The 15,399-nt window shown below is 32.1% G+C and overlaps 1 protein-coding gene across 1 annotated transcript in view; it reads right to left on the minus strand.

Moving 5' to 3' along the window:
- Nucleotides 1-15,399, minus strand: part of LOC132741887 (A disintegrin and metalloproteinase with thrombospondin motifs 18-like) — a 96,836-nt gene that overhangs the window by 57,787 nt on the left and 23,650 nt on the right. The window contains exon 3 of the mRNA XM_060730152.1: nt 6,366-6,706. Coding sequence (XP_060586135.1) covers nt 6,366-6,706 — 341 coding nt within the window. The remainder of the gene's footprint in view (nt 1-6,365; nt 6,707-15,399) is intronic.

The following is a 15,399-nucleotide window of genomic DNA, read 5'->3' on the forward strand; positions in this document are numbered from 1 at the left end:
AGATTCATGTTAGATATACATCTGTTTAATTAAGTAATTTCAGTCAGTATTATCGTTAACCATTTCCTTGTTGTTTTTTATGCAATAGACGTGACTTGCTGTGAATTTCTAATTTTGCTAATTTCAGAGATTTCCAGATTGAATTAAGAAATAAAACTTAAAGCAGTCAACCACTTAACTGAAGGAAAATCTGAACAGTTACTGCACAGGGATGTTGCCTGCCCACTTGCACCTACTGTGGTTGCTCAGTCTGGTTGATTTTCATCTCTGTTAAATATGTAATTGACCTGAAATAGTAACTGAATATATTTGTGAATTAAATGTTTCTGGGATTGTATGTAAAGTGCTTATGTCAGCATTTCTTTAAGTCTGATGTTCCTTAAGTAATCAATCCATTTAAAATGCAGGTACTGCGGTGTGCCATTCAAAATTCATGCAGGTAAAATTTGTAACTTTAAAGGTCCCTAATATAACATGGCAAAATTGGAAATGTTTCACACTTAGTTTGACTAAGTCTGTTCATAATGGCTGTACCAGCAGCTATAAAATTCACAGCTGTCAAATTTTTCAGCAGATAATGCTATCTTGCTTAAGATAATTTGAAGCCCTCTTTTTTAAACAATATATATCTAACAAGTAGTACTTAAGTATTTTCTAAATTTGTATGTCATACTTTAGACATAATTCAATTTTTAGTCCCCAATAAATAAACTAAATGTTTTTGTTCTGAGTTAGCAGTCCAGATAAAATATGACATATGACTGATCTTAAAAGATCTGACAAAATTTTGACAGGTGTTTAAAGGACAAATTTGTATATAATTCTTGTATCAACAGAAAAATTCAAACGCTTAATTATATCAATATCTCAAACACCTGTCTAATGTTTAAAATAATATAATTTACAATTGTTCATAAATAAACATTACCTTTGTACTCCGGCAATTAAAATTTACAAATGACTTTTAATCCGTCATTTATTATATATAAGCAACATTTCTTTGCTGGCATGGTGTATAGAACATTAAAAGAATGAACAAAGATGTTGAATGTTTGTTAGTTTGTTTGTTGTTTGTTTCACAAAAGGAAACATGATTGTGCATGTTGACTATTATGGTACTCACACATAAGGTTTGAAATGTCACTCAAATTTAATGTGTACAAATGTTGAATATATCTCACATGTCAGGTATATATATGTTCAATGTCATTTACATGTACAGTATACATATGCTGAATGTCACTCACATGTAAGGTAAATTAAAATGTATGTTGAATGTTACTCATATGTTAATTATATATGTATGTTAAATGTCACTCATATGTAACATTGGTATAGAATGTATGTATGTTGAATGTCACTCATATTTTAGTTATATAATAATATGTATGTTGAATGTCACCCATATGTTAATTATCAAATATATGTATGTTGAATGTCACTCACAAATTAACTATAAATTATATGTATGTTGAATGTCACTCACATGTTAGTTATATGATGTATGTATATTGAATGTCACATATTAGTTATATATGTGTATGTTTGATGTCACTCACATTTCAGGTATATAATGCATGTATGATGAATGTCACTCACATATAAGGTACATATACTGTATACATGTTAACACTGATTGTCACTCACATGCAATGTATATTTATTTGAAATATCACTCCAATTAAGGTATATGCATGTTGAATGTCACTCACATGTAAGGTATATATATTTGTAATGATTCACTCAAATGTAAGGTACATGCATGTTGAATATCACTCAAATATAAGGTCAAATAAATAGTATAATGACACTGGTATTTGTCTGCACAGTTCACTACTAAGTCAGTATTTATTTTATAAAAATTTACCTAAATATGACAAATGGTTTTATCCAGAATAAAAGACGAACAAGTCCATTTTAGCTTTTTAGTGGGGTTAGGGTTAAAACAAATCTTATAAATCAGGATACCTATAAAAACAGTAAATCAATTATGTCTTTTTTTTCTCATAGATTTGACAGATAACAATCATGTTATTCTACAGTCAAGCCAGTCAATTTCTACCTTTTTCAGCATAGCTTTGTATTAAAGAAACTGCCGTTAAAATCTTTTTGCCATAAATTGCCCTTACGGCAATCTAAAACCTGTCAACTTGAAAGGGGATATTTCTTCTTTATTGTAGCTATTGATTCTATACCGTTTTGTATTTCTTTATTTCCAGTACGTTACATTAACTTATTAAAATAGACGTTTTATTTGACGTGACAACATCTGACCTTGCAAGGTCACTATCCAGTTGCAAAATCGGCGATAGCCGTGTCGATAAATCATTGAGATTCCATAGTTTATCATAGTGTAAATGTCAAGCGACGGGTATTGAATGATTTATTTGTGTAATCAATATGTAATTAATAATAAAATTCATTACAAAGAAGGTCTTTGGCTGACAGGCTAATTGTCCATGCTAAGGCCCCTTGGAAATCGAAAAATCCTTTCATTGGACATTTTTTCGAAACACGCAGCGCAGAAGGTCAAGAACCTCGCAATTAATCTAAACGTAATTTCTTACTTTTTAACATGATTATCTCCGGCAGATAAAGTGAGAATTATGTATGTTTCTACTTAATTGAAAATTTTTAAAATGGCATATTAACCTATATAAAACATTAAAGATTGCAAAATCTATAATCTTGAAGACAATCAATATTACATTAGTCAACAATGAAATTACGAAGCCGTAAGTGACAGTGGCCATGCCAAATTACAAATTAACCTGTAAAATGCCAAGTCACAGTTGAAATTATCAAGTCAAAATGCAAAATTACTGTGGTAAATTTCCAGTCAACATGGAAATCAGGCTGTAGCCAAAATTGCCATGTCACAACAGAAAATGTCAAGTAACAATGGAAATTACGAAGTCAGAGACTAAAAAAATTCAGGTTACAATTTCTCTTGCCTTTTAGTCTAAGTGAAAAAATACTAAATCATTTAGAAAATGCTTGTAAGTCCATTTAGAAAATGTCTTTTATTAAGTTAAAGTAGAAAATGCAAAAATGTTACAGTAGAAATGCCATTTAAATAACAGTCAAAAATGTCAATTAAGTCACAGTAGAAAGTCCAAATTAAGTCACAAAAGAAAATGCCAATGAAATCACAGTAGAAAATGCCAATTAATTAAGTCACAACAGAAAATGTCAATTAAATGCCTTAAATTCTGAGTAGATCTGTAATAATCACCACTGATAACGTTCAAAATTTCAAACAGTCTCAAGAGTCTTTTTAGACATGAAAAACTTGCAAACTTGTCAATTTTTCATTTCATTAAAACAAAGAAACTTTTGATTATTCATGATTCACATGCATAATTTTTCTTAAAATCATCGTGCACATTTTTTTCAATACAAAACTCCTACATGTCAATTAATCAACCGTCTCAAGTAGTCGGAGACTTCAAGCCAACATCTCTTTTATTTCACGACCCCATATCATAACATTAATAAAACCATTAGTGTTTATGACAACAAATCTTTATAAATTATACAACATTTTTATCAGGACGGTGACTCATTTCTACGGAAGACATCAAAGTGCTCGTAAATCATCTTATAATTGTAGTAAGTATCTTATGTAGCTGTAGTCATCTTTTCAACGACTGACTAAATTTAAGAAAGGAGATAAATGGGTAAAATATAGCAGGGTAACAGGGACTGAGACTCACATCGAAGTGTACAGGATTACTCTCTCGCGGATTGAAGTACTAGGTAATAGCTGTCGACAGCAATGACAGGTTTTACACCTGTAAGGCTACATAGATATAGGAAGTCACATGTTAAATTATCACTGTTCATGTTAAAAATCCTGTAACACAAATTTTTTATGGTTTTATATCATAAATGATTCTAAAGCTACAGTCTCACTAACATCCCGGCAGAGCCCCGGCAGAGCCCCGGTAGACGTCCGGGGTGATCCGGGAACGACCGGGGTACGACCGGGAACAACCGGGGTACATCCGTAACTCTGCCGGCAACGTCCTGGATGATCCGGGATGATCCGGGAACATCCGGCATTCGACCCCGGATGGAATAAAATATTTGATATCACCGGGATGATCCGGGAAGGTATAGCTTTGCGGGCTTCATCCTTAACTCTGCCGGGAACGACCGGGGTTATACCGGGAAAGCACCGTAGCTCTGCCGGCACAAACCGGGGATGATCCGGGGTATGATATTGCCGGTAGAGCTACGGTAGAGCTACGGTAGAGCCCCGGTATATGCCGGCAGAGCCCCGGTAACTACAGGCAGAGCCCCGGAGGATAAAGGTAGAGCTACGGTTGATCCCGGTAGAGCCCCGGCAAAGCCCGGATCATTTCAAAAGAATAAGGACAATTTGCGATGATTGAACTTGCTTGTATTAAAAGCCTTCCCATTTCCCTTCTATCCAGTATGGCATAAGGATTTTTCAGAAAATCATCATGAATTACTATTCTGGAACAATAGATATTATATTAAATAAAAATTATGTATCAAAGTTATCATTTTCGGGCGTTTTCAATCCACCGGGGTTCTACCGGGGCTCTGCCTGGATCGTCCTGGGCTCTGCCGGGGCTCTGCCTGGATCGACCGGGGCTCTGCCTGGGTCAACCGGGGCTCTTCCGGCGTCATCCGGGAACGACTGGGGAAGCACCGGTATGAACCGTAGCTTCACCTGGGCTCTGCCTGGATGATCCGGAGCGCATCCTGGATGGATAGTAGGGAACTACCGTAGTGCTGCCGGGGTAAGTGTGACCGCAACAATAATTTCATCCCGGATCGTCCCGGATCATCCCGGTAACTTACCGGGATGTTCCTGGGCTCTGCCGGGAGTAAGTGAGACCGAGGCTTTATGCTTAAATTAAGATTTATCAATATTGTAAGTTCCAAAAAGCATTATTTATAAAAAATATTACTGAATTTAACATTTCATGTTAATAAAAGGAGGCACTAAAAAAAATATTTTTTTTAAAGTCTAAGTCAATTTTTAATAAGAACTGAATGTATATATTTTAATGATAAAATATAATATGGACAAATATTTGCAGAACATATTTTACATATTCTTCCATGTTTGAAAATTGTTTTATAAGCATAATAAAATACATATATAAAATTTCATTTAAGTGTGGTAACAACCTCAATTACAACATACAGGATCTTTAAATGATCACTTAATTATTTAAATGACCACTTATCATGTTAAAAGATAATATATTATGTTAAATCATCAATATCCATGTTTATTGATAGCTAATCATGTTAAATCATACATATGAACTTTTTTTGATGATCAAGAGGGAGATTTTTCTTCAATAAGAAAGAAATTTTAGAATTTGCAATAAACAAAGAAGGAATTTCTGACATTCAAAATAGGGAGATTTCTTTAATTTGTGAAAATACCCCTTATTTTAAAAAAATTCTTAGAAAATATGTCTGCAGAAAGCGGGAGTCTCCCGCTTAAAGTGGGAGAGTTCACATGTATGTGTTAAATGTTCACTTATCATATTAAAAGATCACTTATCATGCCAAATGATCACTTATCAAGTTAAACGATCACTGATCATGATTCATTGATCACAAATTCTTGTAACACATTTAGTTTACATTTGGTAGCAATTAAACTAAACTATATAATAAACCGAAGTTCTAAATATCGCCATGTTTTTTGTATAAAATGCATTTAGATTTCAAAACAATTGTCAACTTGAAAATAATTGGACAAAATATGCCAATCATTTTTTTTTTTTAAATATTTTTCTTCAGGAATAACACAGACAGACCTTACTTCATTCTTACCTATATCATAAAAATATTTATATGGGGGGGGGGTAATTTATCTATTTTACTTATTTTCATAACTAACAACAAACAATCTACCTTCTGAATTAGAATTTAATTGTCACCTTAGTGCAGTTACAGTTATAATTTGATAGGAGTTAACCCATTTAAAACTGTTCTAAGGTGAGGAAATTAAATCAATTATTTTAGACTAAGGAATATTGAGTAACTAGAATCAGATCCGACTCAATTAAAAGAAATGTTAAAACAAGAACTGTCGGAGGAAAGTAACACTCGACTATTCGAAAAGTTGTCACAAAGTGTGTTTCATTGAGTATAATAATGCTTACCTATATGAATACATAAAATTGTCCGAAAAGGTACAAAGGCTTGTTATTAAGATGTTTTATCAAGTTAATCACTGCTTTATTATTATAAAATGCATAAAATTGTTCAAAAAAAGGCACACGTAACATATCAAGACAGTTCTGATTAAAAAGAACAAGTGTACCATACAAACATTGCAGAGAAAGAAAGAGAGATTCGTTTAAACTTACAAGTCCGTTACAAATGGAGAAAGCAGCTGGAGCGTTGTCATGGGACACCACTTCTCCTTTGTATAAACAATCTGTATCGGTGATGTCATCAGTGATGTCATCATTGCTGCCTGTGACATCATCATCGCTCCAGTTACCATGACGATGATAGACTTTGAAGCTTGAAGCTAGCAAGTCTTTATTTGGCGTAAGCTTGATATGGTACGAGTCTTGATGCGTGCTGATGTTGATGAATATTTCAGACGTTATGCTACGTCGTTGTCGAATGTGCGATAAAAGATGCGATGCAGAACTAACCACACTGTCATGTTGAAAGACTTTGGGTGAAACTATTTCAAACTCTGAAATGAATAACAAAAAATGTTTCTTAGCATAATGTCATAAGACTGATTTTTTTCTAGGTTTTTATTTTCTTTAAAAATGTTTGAGCTGATAATCAATCAATTAAAAAGAATTAATCAATTATTGCCAATAGTTAAGAGGCAAGATTAAGGATGCATATATTCAAAACTAAATTAAATGTCACACAATTTATAACTGTATGATGTTATAAGAATATGGGGGGGGGGCAAACAAATTGGGGGGGGCTAACATACCGAGCAGGGGCAAATGTCCGCTTACCTTTGAGAAAAATTACTTTATTTAAAGGAATTCTGATATAACGTTTCATATGCTCAGGTAGACATTATGTTGAAAACAATAATAATAAGCAACTCTAAATTGATTTGAACCCACAATGATCAGAGATAAAAAAGATTCATAGAGTGAAAATGCAACACCTTGACACTGACAGCCAAGGTCAGACTCCACAACAGTTAAATACACAGATTATTATTAATAACTCAGAGTAGGTGATCTTAAGTCTGTCACTCAATTTTCTATTTCAAATTAACAAAATTATTCTATATTAATATTTTGATAAACAAATGCATTACTTAACTAAAATAATTTTACTTAAACAAGTTATGTGTCTAACAAGTTACAGACATCATATCAAATACATATGTACTGACTTGATAGAATACAAAATACAATGTAACACCTTTTTTGCATCAAAGGTCAGTTTCATGTAATTAAATTACTTTGATACAATTATGTTACCATAAAAGCTCAAATTTACAACTATATTACATAACATCTTCAGATATTCCAGTTACATTACATCAAAGTGGTTGGGGAAAAAAATTCCTCTGACACTGGTTTACTGTTAATCATTTCATCTTTTATAACACCAAAAGGCAGACAAATAACATCATATTTTTATTTTCTTAATTACTTGTCACCAGATCATTTTCCAAACTTAACACTGGTGTTTTCACACCAGATTAAACACATACAAAAGAACAGACAGACGGTTTTCTGTGAAATATTTATGATATTCACTAACCTTGTCTCATTAACAAATCAAATTGTAACTTTATCATGTTACTAGAACATGTTCTGAAGTTTTTGAGATCATTTAATAACAATCAAGTGTGCTGTGATTGCAGAGGCTGCACTTGATTCACTAGGTCATTAGGTTTTCTTGATAAAATATTTTTTTACAAGCAGACAAGACATGGAAACATGCATCGTTGGCAACAGATCTGTGTAAATCAAATTTAAAGCAAAAAATAACCAAAAAACAAGGCAATGAATTTCTGATCCACATTTCAAGGACATGGGAGAAGTGATAGTAAAGCAGAAATTAAAATAAACAGTGAGTTCATGAGAATAAAGCAAACAAACAAAATGAAATGAACAAGTAAATAAATAAATATTTACAAACAAACAAATAAATAAATAAAACAAGAATATGTAAGTAAGGGAGCGTGTGTGCTGCGTAAAGTACAGCTGTTAAAGTTAGTGAGCTTAAGTACCGTAAGTAAGTGTGACCTTGAAATTTCTTGCAAAGGGTATAGTATACTAGAAAAATTATTTTAAATACATGCATGTATTAATGCATTAATAAGTCAATTGTCACCACATCACCTTCACCCCTGGGGTAAATTTTAGATTTACAAATCCCTCTGGTAAAGACCCAACCGTGAGGAATCTATGAGCCAGACAGTGAAAACCCCACTACAATAGAGTATTAGAAAAAAGGAATCCATAAAGAACGTCCAAAAGGACAAAATTGAAAATGTGGCAGGATTGGGCTCTGAAAGTTTGATTGATCCTGTTCATGGACGATACTGAAAAGTGCAATTTACCGTCCACGTCCCCTAGCACCGCCTTTAAAAGCCTTGACACAGTAAATTTCGACATATACTCAGCCATCTTAGTGTCAAAATAACAGCAATGCATTGATCTGGCAGACTGATATGGCAGACAAAAGGTAAAAGCTTAGCATATTAAACCCCATCACCTAAGCTTATTCCTGCCTTTTCCTACAGGATGGGTGGGCTGTGGTCATCACAGCTCACAGACCTGAATCATTTTTACCTTTACTTTGATTTGTACATCAAAGCACAAGAATAAAGCATTAAAGTTGCATGATATGTTAGAGTAAAAAGAATTTCATATCCATTTAAAAATCAATTTTCTTCAGAAACATGGCCTTTTTGTAATCATTAGAATTAAAAAATGCAAGCTTTTTGCATTAAACTCTTAAAGCCCAAAAATTTCATGCCCATGACTCAATCAGATAAAAAAAAAATTATATATCATAAATACACAATTTGCTCACATATCAACTAATATATCACTACTTAAAACTTGAGGTAGATGCTCAAAAGAGTTTTTTGTGTAGCGAAAAATTAACCGCAAATATGAGTGATTATACCAGCAGCATCTTTTTAAGTAATTTTTTGTGGGTAACCGCAATACTGCAACCCGCCTTTAATAATATACGAAATATAAATTTTATAACATCAAAAAAATCTCTTATCAATAATAATTCTGGCGTGAATTTCTTCTTATTTGAGTCACTGACAGAATGGAAGAAAAAATATGGTAAGAAAATACCAAAATTTCTGTATGAGTTTTAAAGATAAGCATTGTTTTTTGTCACATCACATTACAAATAACGGCATTTTCAGACAGGAATGTCAACATAAAAATTCTTTAATATTTAACACCACTTTAAAAGTGCACTTTAAAAGTGGTGACCGTGAACATGCGGTTAAGGTTGTTGACTTCAATCAAACTGCCCCTCACCGTTCGCTAAGGGTTCAAATCCCAACAGGGACTTAAGATTCTTTCATGAGATGAATATTTTCAGCAACCTTATAGAATGTCGCTGGTTTTAGTTGGATGCCCATTCAAGCCTGAAATTTGGCCAATAGGGCACCAGAGAGTCACTCTCCCTACCCCAGTAAAACTGGAAACGTTGCTATAAGTCACCATGACAGTGTTGGTACACGTGCGATGTAAACTCAAAAAAAAAATGTGCAAATAAACCTACTTTACCCTTAACCATGCTAAATTTGTATAATGGACTTGCTCTTCTTTGCATTTAAAACTCGCTAGCCCTGACCACCCTAAATATCTTTAATGAACTTGTCCATCTTTCAATCTGGACAAAACCATTCATTATTTTCAAGGAAAATATATCAAATATACACTAAAATAGTAAACAGTGCAGACCATGATCAGACAGCACTGAAACTGGTCACTACACTGAATTGCAGGTCTAAGCCTGGCTCTTTATTGCTGCCATAGGCAAGTCATAATCCATTACGCCTCGCAACCTGCAATTTCATTAGGTTAACAAGATGTGCAAATAATGAATATAATATTTCAAAGGTGTATTCATAAAATTGTTATCTCTTAACAAAAATATGTTAAGCACATTACAGGGTGCTGTGATTCATTTATTAAGTATTCATTTATTGGTAATTTATAAAATAGCAAGTCTTTATGCTTATTACACTATACAAACAAAAATACCAAAGATAAACTGGAATGAGCAAAATTTTTAAAATATGACTCCTACATCTTTTAACACTGTTTAAAGGAGCATGATTCACCCAGATTCATCGTTTTAATTTTCATAAATTTTAAAGGAACTCCACCGAGGTTCAAATTTTTTTAGCCTCAAAGCATAAAATTTGATTTTCTTACATAGGTATCTGCTGAGGAATTAAAAAGATAGCAGACAGAGATATAAAAGATAATTAAGAATAACTGAAATATTTGGGGGTTGTTTTTTTTTTGCTATTCTGAGCCCAATTTGACCATTGGGTCAATTTTTTTTACTATTCTGAGCCCAATTGAGCATTGGGTCATTTTTATTTTTTTGCCTATTCTAAGCCCAATTTGAGCTTTCGTCATTTTCTTTTCTTTGCTATTCTTAGCCCAATTTAAGCTTTGGGTGATCTGGTAATATTTTCTTATTTCATCATGATTTATCTCCCTTTTTTTCAACATTTTAATGCTAAGAAAATAAGTGATTTTGCCATTGTCATTTCGTTTTAGTTTTACTGTTTAATTTTACATTATGATCTATCATGATTCCTCTCCTCTTTTTTAGGTTTTTTTTTCCGGACTTTCCAGAATTGATATAACTTAAAATACAATAATTATGTACAGCATGTTCTCTTGGCAGATTTCTGGTCAGAATGCAAAAACCAATTATCAAAACATAAACTGAACTGTTCACAGTAATTATCATTCATAGACTATAAACAGTAATTATTAATTACACCTAATTTATCACTTGTAATTTACTTGTAATTTACAACATGTAAACAGTATCATAGGTGTTATGTTTTTTCTTCAATCAATCATACATTAGGTAGCATGATATAGAGCTATCTGGTATTATTATATAATGATGACAAGTATGAACTTTTCTATACTCTCTAATATATTATACTTTATTCTTATTATATTTATTACGTATTAAAGGCCCATTATGCTTCAGAAATGCTTTAATTTTTATTTCTGAAAACCTTTTTAATTTTGGTTAACTTTTAGGGTCCGAAAAGTTACTGATTGGCCATTTTTTTTATCTCTTACTTTTTGGCAATAATAAATAAATTACAGGTATAGTGAATAAGTATTTTGTATTGAAGTCAAAACACTACTTTGTTTACATTTTGTTACTTTTATGACAAATTATTCACAAACATCGCTACTTTCTTCAGGAAACAACATTCACTAAAACCATAATGGCATTATTTAAACATTTGTCATTTATACAGAAGAAAAATTTATTTGTTTCTGAGGCATAATGTGCCTTTAACAGAGAGAGTTTTTTTTAAAAAAAAAAGGCTTTTAAGCTGCATCACCTACTCGTTCTGTAAAATTTACTTTATGTACTTGATTATGTAAATGAAAAGATTACAAATAAAATATTGTTTAACTAAATATTATGTAAAATTGAAATCTATTGAGGGTGTTTGGGCCTAAGCAAAGATTTACATTGTTTATTAAGGGATTATAGGCAGGCGTGGCAGATGCTGCACCCTTTCATTACTTAGATAGACTGAAATAAAAAAGATGTGTCACTGCTCTTCCAGGATCTTTAAGACACTGTGGAAAATCTACAGACAGGTATCTCTTTTACACTTTTTCATAAGCGGTTTTCAGTCAAATCCTGTCAGCAGACATTGCATAATAAAACATATTTACAAACGGCGGCATTTTTGGATTCCATATTTATGTCCCAACATTGTAGTTTAACCAGATTTTATATTCTTCCAAGCTTTTTCAGATATAAATTTCTCAATTTATGTTAAGTTAAGATCTACTTATTTAGCGTTTTTTAGGAGCTGATTTAATCAGATTGTAAATTTCTTAAACAGTATATCAACATACCATTAGTTACAATTTCAAAATCAAACCTATAGTTTCATAGAGGCCTACTTATTTATTTTTTTCACATGAATTTTGAAGTAACTGCCTAAGTGTCTTTTTGAACAAATAGATATACATATTTGTGACTTTATAAAGCTTATTTGAACTTGGCTCATTGTTATTTATTATACATGTACATGTAACTGTATCAAATGGCAAAGTAAAATACGATGCCAAGATTGTAACATCTTTTTTATTAAAATGAATATATACTTTAATTTTTAACAAGAAAATCAGCTGCCAAGTATTATGAAAACAGGCCTTCCTTTAAAACACTTGTTTTAAAAGAAGAACAGAAACAGCATTTTAGCTGCATTTTTGTCACATAATTATGCACACTTCAACAAAGAGTAGAAACGGAACACAAAAAAGAAATGGCTTCATAAAAAACATTAGCTCACCTGTTTTAATTAACTTTCATGGTTTTTTATATCTATCTAATGTGTCTGGAAGTTTTTTTTCTCTCTCTCCTATTACTTTATGCTATTAAACCATTATCATAACATCATTGTAGCTTCATTAAAAGATGAAATACGTCCTGAACATTGTTAAATAGGCCAAGAAAAAAATAACAATGTTATATAAACCATGAAAAGAATAACATTGTTTTATAGGCCATGAAAAAATAACATTGTTATATAGGCCATGAAAAAATAACATTGTTATATAGGCCATGAAAAAATAACATTGTTATATAGGCCATGAAAATAAGAACACTGTTATATGGGCCAAGAAAAAATAACATTGTTATATAGGCCATGAAAAATATAATATTTTTATATACGCCATGAAAAAAATAACATTGTTATATAGGTCATGAAAAAATAACATTGTTATATAGGCCATGAAAATAAGAACACTGTTATATGGGCCATGAAAAAAATAACATTGTTATATAGGTCATAAAAAAATAACATTGTTATATAAGGCCAGGGGAAAAAAGTGTGTTTTGTTTTACAGATTTTTAAACCAATTTTTGGTCATATCTCAGCTGTTGATCCACATAGCTTGCTTTTTTAGATAATATAAACCAGTAATTACAAATTGCTCCGCAATTAAGACTTGTGATTGACAAACCTGCATGATTTCTGTATCAGAGGTGTGAGAGACAAATGACCATAAGACTCCATATCCCAGATCAAATTGTCACTGAGAAATTACACATCGCCGGAGGATCGTACCAGTGTCTCCTGGATTACTAATCCTATACTCTCTCTATTGAGCTTAACTTTGCCTTAAGCCTCGTGCTTTTCACAAGAGTCTTAACAGTGTTGGCTACTCAATTCTTGCACTTTGATAATGAAATCCAATAGACTAGCAATACTCATTGCATCTGATTTCACATAAAATTTCATCTCTCAAGTTTTGTTGTTTTTGTCTTTGTAAATATGACTTAAATCATGGACTTTTTTGAAACCAGCCTTCACTTGTGCACTCTCAACAAATTCCAATTTGATCAGTTTGCACAAAGTCTAATATTATAATGATTGAAATCCAATAAACAAAAGCAATAAATAGAGGATATTGAATGAGTGTAAGTTCAATACTGAATTTATTGCATGAGTTGAATAAAATTATATTATGCGAGCCTCTGGCGAGCATAATATTATTTTATTCAACGAGTGCAATAAATTCAGTAATTTGCTTACACGAATTTAATTTTCTATTTATCACATACCCAAAATAAAGACCCTTTGAATTGAAATAAGAGTCAATTTTCATTGACGCGCTTATAGTATAACGCTAACATTTAGCGCGTCGTTACACTATGTTTATATAATGCTAATGACGTCACGTCAAAATATATGCACGGCCGTGCAATACCATATTTACGGAGTCGCAAAATCGGCACGGGTGTGTGATAAAATGTTTTAAAAAGACTAACTCTGGAATTAAGAATATTTGGGTTTTTCCCAGCTAATATCGTAGGTACAAACAAGCTTTTACAGTAACAACTTTGAAAATAAGCAAAGTCAGGTTGACTAATCTATTGTGACCGGTAATGCACCTTGAAGATATGTACCAGTAAAAGTTTAAGTTTGTACCTACGGATTAGCTGGGAAAAACCTTCATATACCAGTTCCGGATTATAGCATCTATTGTGCTTATCTGAAAAGATTACTGCCAATTGCCAGCCTTTAATTATCTGTAGCCTGTGACCATCAGAACCCAATTCTTTTGTATCTTAAAATTTAACTAAAGAAAAATTCAGCATGTTAACAGTTATGAAAATGACACTTCAGCGCAAATTTTCAGAAACATGGGTTATAGCCAAATGATATTTATTGTTGCTAATTGAAACTTGCAACTGATGTAAGCTGTCTGTGAACAACAGGTGGTAATAGGCACTGTAGTCTTATTATAAAAAACACTCAAAGTTTTAATATATGAATGATAACTCTCAAAATATTTCTGCATCTTTTCATATTTTTCATAATTTTTGGCAGGGAATTAACCATTATGATTTACCACAAAAATATCTTTCTTTGTAGTTTTTTTTTGTTCATTTTTTTTTTTTTCATTCCTAATGATTCACAGCAAAGATGTGTAATACAGACAAACATGAGTCAAGAGTTCTGAACTTCCATGAAGTCTGACTAATTAACAAAACTACAAAATTACCAACAGTCTTAATTTTTAACCGTCAATGGCAATAACAATAGGCTTATGTCCAAACAAGGCTCTTTACTTTTGGAGGTAAATCTTTGACTCTATGAAATCCTATAAACAACAAGTGAAAAGATCTATAATGCAGACAAAGTGTATTATAACAACTCATCAGTGAAATGGTTTACAATAGATGTGTATTTATTACAAATCTCTCTTTAAAAACAAATTTTTTCTCCATAAAACAAATATAAGAGCACAAATTGCATTCATAGACAAATTCTTTGCCAAACACGTATTAGAACGGTATTCTCAAGCAGACGTCATATTAAGAAACTATTGCTATCTCAGACGCATAAAAAATATCGAACATCTCCCTTTAAAACAAGTATGTTGTTAAGAGTGCACTCCAAAACACAAACAGAGACAGCTAGGGACGTGAGAAAACCTCTTCGGAAGCAGACGCCATATCAAAGAGCTACAGATGTAGCAGACGCATTCTCAATGATACATTTTTTTGTATACTTCATACAATATATTAAATTCTTGCAGCTAATCCAGCAAAATAAACACACCTGTACAACCTTGTGCCGAGCCGATGAAAAAATTACGTACCACTATTTAGTCTGATGCAAATGAACCGAAT

This window comes from Ruditapes philippinarum, unplaced genomic scaffold, assembly GCF_026571515.1.
Source record: "Ruditapes philippinarum isolate M1 unplaced genomic scaffold, ASM2657151v2 ctg1339_1_1_1_1, whole genome shotgun sequence".
NCBI classification, from domain to species: Eukaryota; Metazoa; Mollusca; class Bivalvia; order Venerida; family Veneridae; genus Ruditapes; species Ruditapes philippinarum.